Below are 13,258 nucleotides of genomic sequence, written 5' to 3'. Positions count from 1 at the left end.
CCTCATAGGTAAAAACTAATGTTAATCAAGACATATTCAGGTCATAAGACCCACTAGTCCCCGTCTCAACACTGGATGACCTGACGTTGCATCAGGTCAGGTTAGTAACATGACGCAATAATCTCCCACCCAACCTTCATCACAAGTATTAAGACTTGATTAGTTATGTATTACAGTCAGTTGAGTGAAGTGTGTAACAGAGACTTGACGATCGCCCAAGCGACTAACGAGCCGATCAATAGTGAAGATAAAAGAAACGGTTCTGTCCATGCCTGTATCATGTAGAACTTTTGTTTGTTTTAAATATATTTATTTAAACAAACTTTTTCATATAAAGTATTGAGGATTATTTTGATAAAAAATATGGTGTCTAACGAAATTAGAACTGATTTTACTGACTCCATTATCAACATTTCTTAATTTTTTTTTATAAAAAATTGGATTTCCATCACAATATCACACAGAAATATTTTGTTTAGGGATTTCTTATTGGAAACGTTTCATAGAGAATTTATTAAAGATCATTATGGTATCAAATTCAACTCCCTATCACAATTAGCCCCGCTGTGGGGAAGGCGGGAGGGGGGGGGACCGACCGTGTGACCTCCCCCCTCACCCCCAAGAAAGGTTAGCGCCCACACTCTTCAGCCAAACATTACACACCCACTACTGTAGTATGATCACACCCACACACTCCAACAACCAGCCACACACACACACTCTCCCCACATACCCACACGCACTCCAGCACCACTCACATACCAAGAAGAAGGGAATTAAGACAGCAGACATAAGGAGTGAGGGTCTTATTGTGTGACAAATTTACGTGTGTGTGACTGCTAGTTATATATCAGCTGTTGAGGAGTGCTTGGCAACACTCCTTTCCACTCCATCTCTCTCATCACCCACACCTTTCTGCTTTCTCACTCCATATTTTAAAATGTTATGTAATGTAATGTTGAAGGGATACAACTTTGTTCATTTATACTTACACTTATCACATTCTCTCTACAAATACTTTAGGTTTCGTGTTTATTCAAGACATCTTCAGGTACACGAGACCCACTAATCCCCACAGGTCCATGGGAGTGGAAAATAGCAGTCTTTATTGTAAGACAGTTTCATTCATGCCCATACCATATACGGTAGATTATTAATTTTCAAATATATTTATTTTACCAAACTTTTAGATAAACTATCCTGGATTATTCTGGTAAAGAAATGAAGTTTCTAGCTTAATTACTGTAGAACTGTATTTACGGACTCTGATAGCTTAGACTCAAGGAAAACATCCCCAGCACCCAGAAAAGTTCTGGGGAAGTGGGCTAGTGTGCGTTGGTGCAAGAGGTTTAGTTTAGACACTCGGAAACTTTTCCCAGTAACCGTAAAAGGTTCCGGGGATAGGGAATTTTTACGGGTTTGAGAAAGTCGTCTGGTTACCCGAAATTCTCTCATCCCAGGAAGTGCTCTGCACCAATTGTTCCGGCTAAAGGGGATGTCACTCAGATCAGACAACAATGACCCTAAATGGATAAATAACTATTTAAAGAATATTATTGGACAAAGGAAGGCTATAGGTAGGAGAATAAATTGTGGTGAAGTTTACCTCCAAGATTATTATAAGGTATTGGCCAGTAGGGTTAAGACCGAGATAAGAATAGCAAAGAGGAATAATGAACTGAAGGTAGCAAGGGTGGCGAAGTCAAACCCCAAGGGATTCTTTCAAATGTGTCAAACTAAAACACGAGAAAAGATTGGACCAATACAGTCAGATGCCGGCGAGCTAACTGATAACAACGGAGAAATAAGCAACAATCTTAATTAATATTTTTCAACAGTTTTCACAACCAAAAATTTAAACATGATACTCGAGGCACCGACTATACACAGAGATACTTTAGAAAATGAAATAAGCGAGATAGTAGTAACTAGTAACGACATTAGTAAACAAATAGACAAGTTAAAGCCTAATAAGTCACCAGATCCCGATGAGATATTTGCCAGAGTATTAAAGGAATGTAAGGAAGAGCTTAGTATGCCGTTAACAAAGTTGTTTAACATGACATTAAAAAAGGTGTAGTACCAGAATCCTGGAGGATAGCGAATGTAATACCAACTTTCAAGAAGGGAGATAGATCACTATCCTCCAACTACCGTCCAATAAGCTTAACATCAATTGCAAGCAAATTACTGGAAGCAATAATTTCAAACTATTCTAAACCACCTGGAGAAGCACAAGTTGATCAATGATTCCCAACATGGCTTCACAAGCGGGCTTTCATGTCTAACTAATCTATTAACATTCTTTTCAGCTGCTTTCGAATCAGTGGACGACGGGCACGACTATGATGTGGTATATCTTGACTTTAGTAAAGCCTTCGACAGATTCCCCCATGAAAAACAAATAAGAAAAGTGAGGGAACATAGCATTGGAGGAGATATTCTAAAATGGATTAGTGCGTGGTTACAGGACAGAAAACAGCGAGTGAGCATTAACGGCACAAAATCAGATTGGAGTAACGTCACTAGTGGAGTACCCCAAGGCTTAGTACTTGGACCATTATTATTTATTATATACATAAACGACATAGATATGGGCGTAGACAGCAACTTAAGTAAATTTGCTGATGACACTAAAATAGGGCGAGTAATTAAATCTGATGAAGACTGCAAAACTACAAGAAGAACTAAACAAATTTTTTGGATGGTCTGAAAAAAGGCAAATGAACTTCAATAAGGACAAATGTGAAGTACTTAGTCTAGGAGATGTAAACAAAGAAACCAGATATCAGATGAACAATGATGTTATAGAGAAATCTGAATGTGAGAAAGATTTATGAGTAATGATTAGTAGGAATCTTAAACCAAATAAACAATGTATATTTGCTCGAAACAAGGTTAATAAAGTACTTGGGTTCATACAAAGGAGTGTTAGTTACAAGACTAGAGAGGTCATCCTAAAACTATATTTTGAGCTTGTGAGACCTCACTTGGATTATGCAGTTCAATTCTGGTCACCGTATTACTGAATGGATATAGAATCTCTAGAAATAATTCAGAGGAGAATGAAAAGACTAATTCCGGGCATTACGAACCTTGAGTACAGAGACAGGTAAAAGCATCTTAATTTGCAACTCGCTCGAGAGATGTAGAGTGAGGGGCAATATGATAGAGATGTATAAATGGAAGTCAGGGCTGAACAAAGGGGTTCATAACAAAGGTACTCAAACTATCCAACGTGGAGCGGATTCGTAACAATGGCTTTAAATAAGAGAAATTTAGATTTAGGAGCGAGATAGGTAAACATTGGTTTGGAAATAGAGTAGTGGATGAATGGGACAAGTTACCAAACATTATCATTAACTCGAATATGCTGGATAGCTTCAAACATAGGTTGGATGGATATATGAGCAATAGGGGTTGGGTGAAAATGGGACTGCCAGTATGGACCAATAGGCCCGCTGCAGTTTCCTCCATTATTATGTTCTTATAACACGAAAATGATATTTACAATGAATAATGTCTCCCTGAACGTTAACACACATGAAGGAATAGAATTAGAATACCAAAATAAACAGCTTCTATTAGAGTAGACGTTATCATGGAAATATTCTAATATCTTATAAACTATAAATGATTGAGTACAGTGATCCCTCGGTTAATGAGCGCCTCGGTTAACGAGATTTCGGTTAACGAATTACCTTCCATAAGAATCTTAACTTCGGTTAATGAGCAATCCCTTGATTAACGAATTCCTTACGAGCGGCCCCCAACATGTTTTCGCTTGCACACTAGCTGTCGTATTAGTCCGCCAATACAGTTATCAGTTTTAGGGATTAAATTCGTTACCATTTTAGTAAATATCAAGACGGTTGTACTATTCAATCATTTTAAAAGTTTTATACGTATTAAATTTTTAAGTCATTTTAACAATTATTGAACATAATTGAAGTACAGCAAACTAGTTTTATGCATGCCAAACAGCCTGTCAACACACCAAACAGGCGTCAGTCTCAGTGTCTTTTCAGAGGAGGTAACATTTTGCTTCAGACTCTCTTCAACATAAATGCTTTTTTCTGTGTTTTCAGTCAAATTATTGGTCATTTTGAAATTTATTTTGCATATTGATGATATATAGTGCAATGCAGTGTTAATTTAAAGAAAACATTCTTTATTTCCAGCAATTAAACTTAAAATATTACGTGTTGAGATTGTGTTTGAATCCAGCATGGGTCCCAAGAAATCTAGAAAAGCGATTTCAATTCAGATGAAACAGGAAATAATAAGAAAACATGATGAAGGCATTAGAACAAATGTGCTAAGCAAAGAATATGGCATGTCAACATCAACTGTGTCGATTCTTGCACAGAAAGACAGATTCAAGGAAGTGAAAGTGAGAGATAAATCTACCAGTGTTCAAAGGTAGATCCCTAATTGCAGAAATAGAGAGGTTACTTCTCATCTGGTTTAGGGAAAAACAGATGAAAGGTGGTTGTTTCTACTGAATTTATTTGTGAAAGAGCCAGGGAGATTTACGAACATTTAGAGATAGATCAACCTGGTTCTTCAGGCACAGAATTTAAAGATTTTAGGGCCAGCAAAGGTTGGTTCGAAAAATTTAAGAAAGAAGTGACATTTTCAGTGTAGTTAGGCATGGTGAGGCTGCCAGTGTTGATAAGGAAGGGGCAGCAAAGTTTTTAGTTGAATTTAAAGAACTGATGGAAACAGAAAATTATCTTCCACAGCAAGTGTTCAATGTGGACGAAACTGGGCTGTTCTGGTAAAAGATGCCCAAAAGAACATTCATCACCACAGATGAAGCCTCTTTACCTGGGCATAAACCCATGAAAGACCGTCTCACTCTATTGCTTGGTGCCAATGCTCCAACTGAAGCCTATGCTTGTCTACCACTCTGAGAACCCCAGGGTGTTCAAGCAACAAAAAGTGGTAAGAGGACAGCTTGGAGTTTATTGGAAATCCAACCGAAAGGCATGGGTGACAAGACAGCCCATTAATGACTGGGCCCTTCTGTGAAGAGCTACCTAACCACCAATAAGCTCTCTTTAAAGACTCTTCTCCTCATGGCTAATGCCCCTGGTCATGACCCTCAACTTGCCAGAACTTTGGAGTCTCAATTTGACTTCGTCAAAGTGTTGTTTTTGCCTCCCGACATTACATCAATCATACAGCCAATGGACCAGAATGTGATCAGCAACTTCAAGAAGTTGTACATGAAGAAAATGTTCAGGAGGTGTCATCAGGCAACTTCCACTGATCCTGAACTAACACTGGCACAGTTCTGGAAGACACAGTTTAACATCCTGGAGGCTGTAAAATTGATTGTGTCCTCATGGCAAGAAATCTCCACTAGATCCCTCAATTCTTCATGGAAAGCACTGTGGCCACCAGTAGTCCATGATTTTGAGGGATTTGAGGATGAAACAGAGCTGGACCAGGAGATTGAGTCCATTGGTCAGTCATTGGGCCTTGAAGTGGAGGAGGATGATGTGGAAGAGCTTGTGATGTCTCATGAGGAGGAACTTACTCCTGATGACTTGCAGCAACTGGATGAGATGTTAGAGGCTGACAGTGGTGAGGAGGAAACGGAAAGTGATGACCATATGTCAACTTCAGAGTTAAAAGATGTTGCTCACCACTGGGAGAATTTCAGGAAACTGGCTTCAAGGCACCCAGATGTGAAAAAATCTGAACTAGCTTTGTGCCATGTTGAGGACACAGTGGGCTCCTTCTTTAAACATCAGTTAATGATGAGGAGAGATGCCCCACAGACAAAAATCAACAGTTTCTTCTCTAAGAGGCAGCAGGAACAAGATGCTAGCCCTCAGCCTTCCACTTCAAGAAGGAGAGAGGATGTTCCTGGTGGAGAATCTGTCAGTCCAGAGGTTCCTGACATTTTCATGGAAGGTGACTCACCTTCCAAGAAGCAGTAAAATGCTTCTCCTCCACCTCCACTTCCTTCTCTTCTCCCTTCTCCTCCTCCACCTCCCACTTCAAATTCACATCAGCATCATCATCCAGGAGCCTTCTACATACACACCTCAAAGTAAGTGTACTTTACTAACTTTTTTGTTGACTTTAGGCAATTTTCGGTGAGCTGGAACCAATTACCCAAAACCCATTGAAACAATGGTTTCGGTTAACAAATTTTTCGGTTAACGAGCAACCTTCTGGAACGAATTGTGCTCGTTAACCGAGGGACCACTGTATTGAATTCAAACACAAATTCAATACCTCTTTTCATCGATACGTAGTCTTATATATTAACCAAACAGTTAATAGCATTCATAAATAAATTAAACTTGCAGTGAATGCACTTTTAACTGATGGAAATAGCATCTTTTCCACAAATGTATACCAGCTGTTGTTGACGGTTCTTTTAAATATATATTTCCATGATGACGTCACTTCACGTTTAAATTTTTTACCATTCATTTGCAACGACCACGTTTGGATTTTTTTATTTAAATGGATATATTAAGCTGGGTATGCTCTCCAAACTGCTTTAGTTATGTAAGTAATTAGAAATAATCCGCAGAAATCATACCGTGATAGTCGTGGATTTTGTTTGTGCAGAAATTAATATGGAAACTTTCGTAAGATAAAGAGCTGCCCAGATTTTGAATAATTTCTTAGAAGAGAATTTTATTCTAAAACATTATACAGCCAGCCACAGCCTTATGATTTGTGTTTGCACTTGCTGCTAGTGGTGGAAGAATTCTGTTCTGTGGTGGAATCACAAGGCAAGATAATTTTTTGGGAAGGCTATTCCAAAAAAGTGCCTTATTATTATTAAGGGTGGCACTACCACTGCCCCTAAGACAATAGCCCCGAAGATAATAGCCCTCTAAGACAAAAGCCCCCTAGGACAATAGCCCCCCAAGATAAAGCCCCCCAAGATAAAGCCCCTCTGACAATAGCCCCCTATGACAAAAGCCCCCCCCCCAAGATGAAAGATCCCTAAGATAAAGGCCCCCCAAGACAAATGATAAGATTTTCTAAAATCAATATTTTTATTCTTAAATATTTACAAAATATAAACGCTTTACTGACATGTAAAATATTACATTTGTTATATCATAAGACTGCAATACCTAATCTAACCTAGCCTAACTTAAGGTAACCTGTTTTTCACTTTTACTAAGGGCCTTTTGTCCTGCTTTGCAATTTGAATGAAGGGGTTCTGTCCGGGAGGCTTTTGTCTGGACCCCACCTCCTTTACCCTAGCAAAAAGTATACTGTATAAACTTTTATTCACAGCATCTGTTCTAATTGTGTTAGAGAGATAAATTTGATACCATAATGATTCCGATTAATTTCTCTATTAGCTGTCCTTAAAAAAAAATTCTTGAACATGATATAATGATGGGAACTCCATTCTTTTAAAATTGGTTCTAATTAAGTTAGACACATAGTACAGTGACCCCTCGTTTAACGAACACCTCGGTTAACGTAATTTCGATTAACGAACTGCCTTCCATAAGGATCTTCAATTCGGTTAACGAAGTTCTTACGAACCGACCTCAACATGTTTTCGCTTGTACTGACCGGGCAACCAGCTTTAGTATCAGTCTGCCAATACAGTAATCGGTTCTAGGGCTTCAATTCCTTACTATTTTAGTAAATATCAAGAAGTTTATACTATTCAATAATTTTAAAAGTTTAATATTCAATTTTTTAGTCATTTTAACAATTATTGAACATAATTGAAGGTAAAGTGACTAGTTTAATGCGCGGCATCCAGCCTCTTAACACAGCAAACAGGAGTTAGTCTCTCTCTGTTTTCACTGGAGGTAACATCTTGCTTGAGACTCTCTTCAACTAAACGCTTTTTTTCTGTTTCCAAGCAAATTATTGGTCATTTTGAAATATATTTTACATATTGACAATATATAATGCAGTGCAGTGTTGATTTAAAGAAAATAATCTTGAATTACACCAGAGCTAAAATTTTATGGGTGAAATGGCGCCATGGGGTGACTTCTCTTCCACCCCAATACCTTCTCTTCTTCCTTCTCCTCCACCCCCATCATCATCATCATCATCATCATCCAGGAGCCTTCTACATACACACTTCAAAGTAAGTGAACTTTTCTACCATTTTTGTTAAATTTAGGAAATTTTCGGTGAGCTGGAACCAATTACCCAAAAACCCATTGAAACAATGGTTTCGGTTAACGAACTTTTCAGTTAACGAACGACCTTCTGGAACGGATTGAGTTCGTTAACGGGGGGGTCACTGTATACATTTTCTTTTTTGTACAGTACCAAAATAATCCTGAATAGTTTATCTATAAGTTTGATTAAACAAATACATTTTAAAAAGGTAATATCTATATGATATGGGCATGAATGGGGCTGTGTGTTACAGCAAACACAGAGAAAATTTTCCCGAGTCTAAACAATGCATCTCGCACTGAGCCGTATTTATTTACACAAACACCACTGTACACATACAATGTATTGTTAATACTGTAAACATAATAATGTATACTACAGTACTACTATACTGTATATACTGTACTCACCAGCAGATGCTGTTTTCTTGAGCCTAGAGTAGGCAGACACTGTCTACTCAGCTGAATGTAATATATAAGTGTAATCACATCTTAACACTTGTGATGGAGGTTGGGTGGGGGATTAGTGGGTCATGTTACTGACCTGACGTGATGCAATGTCAGGTCACCCATTGTCGGGGTGGATGATTCGGTTTCATGACCTGAAGATGTCTTGAATAAACATGACAGGTAAGGTGCTACTGTGTTTCCCACTTATTGAATGTACAGTATAAGTAACTGTAATCACATTTTACATTCATAACACTGCTTTAACACTATTCTTGACTGATTTTGTTCTGATACAGTACTGTAATGCACAACACAAACTGTACACAAAAGCAGCAGCTAGCGGGGGAACAACCTTCTACAATGACAGCAGATTATGAACTAAGTGATCCAAGCAGCTGGGCCACCGACACACCTAACCCATGGGGATGGGTTGGAGGGTGATGCAATCTTTTGGAATGCCCTGAAAATTCATTCCCAAGCTCAGAACAGAGAGATTTTCTCGGAACTCTCTAGGAAATTAAAAAAAAATGTGCCCGATTTTCAATCTCGGAAATTTATTCACAGACCTGGAATTAAGAGAATTTTTCCAGAAACATTCTGAGCCAATTTCAATTCAGAATATTGGAGGGTTCCGGCTCATGGGGATTCCGGGTAACGGAATCTTCAAAAATTACATACAAAGGTAAAAAAAAATGCAGTAAAGTACACTTACTTTGAGGTGTGTATGTAGAAGGCTCCTGGTTGATGATGATGATGATTATGGGAATTAGAAGTGGGGGTGGAGGAGAAGGGAGAAGAGAAGGCAGTGGGGGTGGAAGAAAAGTCACCCCCATGCTTGATGCCGTCATTTCACCCATAAAATTTTAAGTTCACAAGGTGTAATTCAAGATTATTTTCTTTAAATCAACACTGCACTGCACTATATAGTGTCAATATGTTAAATAATTTTCAGAATGACCAATAATTCTGGGCTGCATTTGAAAAAAAAATTCATGAGGTGCGGGGTTTCTTAGCTGATTCTTTATGTATTTTGCGTGCTGATTCCAAAAATGTCATTCATTTTGCCCAATCAGGTCAGATTTTTATGCTATGGGAATTAGGAAAAAATCGAAATTCTTAAATATGATGTCAAAATTTTTATGCAAAATATATCATAAGAAATGTAACCACAACACATAGGACCAAAATATGTCAACTACATAGATGCCTTTACAGTTAGACATGCATAAATGGCTGTCGCAGAGAATTTCTTTGGTGGTTGGTGTCTGGGGCGTCCCGTTTCAGACACCAACAGTAGTCGGCGAGCATGTTGATATCCCAGCGACCCTGGTACCGCTCCTCCATTACACGGATATCTTGATGGAAGCGTTCTCCTTGTTCCTCACTCACATCACCACAGTTCTCTGGAAAGTAGTCCAAGTGGGAGCTGAGGAAGTGCATCTTGATGGACATGCATGCACCAAGAACTTTGTAGCTCAGAAGTAGGTCCTCAACAACTCGTTCATACTCTGGACTTCTATAGTTGCCAAGAAAATTGGAGACAATAGACTTAAAGGCATGCCAGGCTTTCTTCTCATTTACATCCATGCTGCAATCAAAGTTGGGATCTTTGAAAAGTTCTCTGATCTGAGGGCCATCAAAAATTCCTGCATTCAGCTTTGCCTCACTGACTTTTGGAAATTTTTCTTTCAGAAAATTGAAAGCCTGGCTTTTTTTGTCCAGTGCCTTTACAAAGTATTTGAACAGACCGAGCTTGATGTGCAGTGGCGGAAGAAGAATGTTCTGCGGATTCACCAGAGCATGGGCAACAACATTGTGAGAACCCTGAGTAAGTCCACTTCTTGCAGGCCAGTCACGTTGCATGTAGTGCTGCTTGTCTGCTCGACTATCCCACAGACAGAGGAAACATGCCATGTACCACCAGATGAAAAAGAAATTTAATTGTGAAAAAATATATGTAAAAAAACACGGACATGTACTCTTTTCCTTTGCGTCACGGCGGACATTTAAATGGCCGGCGAGCACGTGGGTGTATTTAAATGCATCGTAAGGGCATTAAAACTGACCGAAATCTTTTCTGTGAGGCTTGCTAATGTCTCGGATGATTTTTTTAATGAACGAATATGAGAACCCCCATTTTGAGCGAAAAATGCCAATATTTTACCTGAATCTCTGCTTAAAATGCTATAGCACAAAATTCTGACCTGATTGAGCAAAATGGATAACATTTTTGAGATCAGCATGCAAAATACACCCAGAAAAGCTTAATAATACACAAACCTCAAAAACTATGCAGGGCAGTGTAATTGTACTGTAAAAACGTAAAAATACTCTGTGTTCAAGAGACCCACAAGCAAGATGTTTCCTCCACTAAACAGAGATACAAACTGAGGCCTTGGTGGGTGAGTGAAGTGGCTGATGGGTGCACCAAAAACTAGTTCCCTGTACTGCAATTATGTTAAATAAGTGTTGAAATGACTAAACAATTTGATATAAAACTTGGAAAATTATTGAATAGTACAGCCTTCTTGATATTTACTCCAATTTTAACGAATGTAAGCCCTAGAACCAATTTCTGTATTGGCGGACTAATCTTCCAGCTGGTGAGCAAGCCAATGCATGTCGAAACATTTTCGTAAGAATTTCGTTAACCGAATTTTTGTTCGTTAACCGAAATGAAGATTCTTATGGAAGGTAATTCGTTAACCGAGGCGTTCGTTAACCGAGGGACCACTGTATTGGCGATACTGTATTACTGTCCCCATTATAACTAGGATTAATTGGGGTTCTACATCATCATTAATACTTTATGGTCATTTTCTATATTTGTTTGGATTAATCACAATGAATTGAGGGCAGCTTTCCATTTTGCATGGTCTCTTGTAGTCTCTCTTGTCGTGTTCTTAACTCTAATGTCATTTCTTACAACCACTCCCCATGTCATTCTTGGCTCTCCTCCCCTCTACATTTAGGTTCATGCACCTCTTGATTCAGCTGGTCTCATTCAATCTTACCACATGCCCATACCATTATCAATCTATTCAATATACTCAACACCCAGCCACCTTCTTAGCTCTGAACAGAGCGTCCTATCTTCCAGTATCACATTCCACATCCACCTCACCATTCTCATTTCATCTTGCTCAAACCTGTCCATGTTTCACTGCAATATAACATCACACTTCTCACACCTGTTGCAAACATCTTTCCTTTTATGCATAAAAAAACTTTTAGGAGGCACAGCTATGAGAAGAACACAACATTGTTTGAGCACAACTATATTGAAAAAATATAAGAAAAAAGATTGACTGAATTTTGAATACTGTACTGAATTAGTGTGGGTTCAGTGTACTGTATACAGTTTCCATTAACACACCAGCACCTAAATTTTATATAGCTGGGTAGATTTTGAGGATAAAATTCTTTGGAGTGTAATGTACTGTGCTGTAGTTGTTTATCATAAAAATTTTCTCATTAAGGTTTCTACATTTCAGTTCTTAGTTCTTAAATCAATATATTTGTTTCAGCTACTGTGATACAATGTACAGTACATTAAAAAATAAAAATAAATCTAAACGTTGTCCACGACTTCCTACAAATTAATAAGTACACAACAAAGTTGAAGAAAGTTACTAACCTGCCAAATGTCACTGATATCCTTCCCCACAAGCTGAGATACAACAAAGTCCCTCACAAATGTCTGGCAGCGGGTGAGGCCGACTGAAGCATTTAATGCTCCCACCACGGCTTGAAAGCTCTTTGCTGCTGTTGTGGCAGAGGGAGGATAATCCTGCAAACACAAGAATTTTTTAACAAAAGGTAGTGAAACCAATGTTATACTAACCTACCAATAACAACACATCAACAAAGATAAATATTTTTGTATTATTTAAATATTCTATTTATTTTAACTATTCTGTACAATTGATCTTACTTTCAAGGTTACAAAATGGTTAGAGATCTTGAGATAATTGGTTTTACATGTTAATTACTGTCACAGACACTTAGTAAAGAAATTTGCAGGAATATGAGATGAAAAGTCTCTTATTACCCGTCTCAGTACCCACAAGTCTCTTATTAGCCGTCTCAGTACCTACAACAAGTCTCTTATTAGCCGTCTCAGTACCTACAACAAGTCTCTTATTAGCCATCTCAGTGCCTACAACAAGTCTCTTATTAGCCGTCTCAGTACCTACAACAAGTCTCTTATTAGCCGTCTCAGTACCTACAACAAGTCTCTTATTAGCCGTCTCGGTACCTTCAATAAGTCTCTTATTAGCCGTCTCAGTACACCCACAAGTCTCATATAAGCTGTCTCAGTACCTACAACAAGTCTCTTATTAGCCGTCTCAATACATCCACAAGTCTCATATAAGCTGTCTCAGTACCTACCACAAGTCTCTTATTAGCCGTCTCAGTACCTACAACAAGTCTCTTATTAGCCGTCTCAGTACCTACCACAAGTCTCTTATTAGCCATCTCAGAACCTACAACAAGCCTCTTATTAGCCGTCTCAGTACCTACAACAAGTCTCTTATTAGCCATCTCAGTACCTACAACAAGTCTCTTATTAGCCGTCTCAGTACCTACAACAAGTCTCTTATTAGCCACCTCAGTACCTACAACAAGTCTCTTATTAGCCGTCTCAGTACCTACAAAAAGTCTCTTATTAG

The 13,258-nt window shown here is 38.5% G+C and overlaps 1 protein-coding gene across 1 annotated transcript in view; it reads right to left on the bottom strand.

Moving 5' to 3' along the window:
* The window catches only part of LOC121877265 (39S ribosomal protein L44, mitochondrial-like), a gene marked incomplete at its 5' end in the record, with an annotated part of 93,030 nt that overhangs the window by 28,775 nt on the left and 50,997 nt on the right, over nt 1-13,258 (bottom strand). Inside the window, 1 exon segment of the mRNA XM_042382926.1 lies at nt 12,223-12,375. Coding sequence (XP_042238860.1) covers nt 12,223-12,375 — 153 coding nt within the window.

The sequence above is a fragment of the Homarus americanus genome, unplaced genomic scaffold (genome assembly GCF_018991925.1).
Source record: "Homarus americanus isolate GMGI-L3 unplaced genomic scaffold, GMGI_Hamer_2.0 scaffold367, whole genome shotgun sequence".
NCBI lineage: Eukaryota > Metazoa > Arthropoda > Malacostraca > Decapoda > Nephropidae > Homarus > Homarus americanus.
Note: the sequence above shows the minus strand (reverse complement) of the source record. Positions and strands in the feature narration are given on the sequence as shown.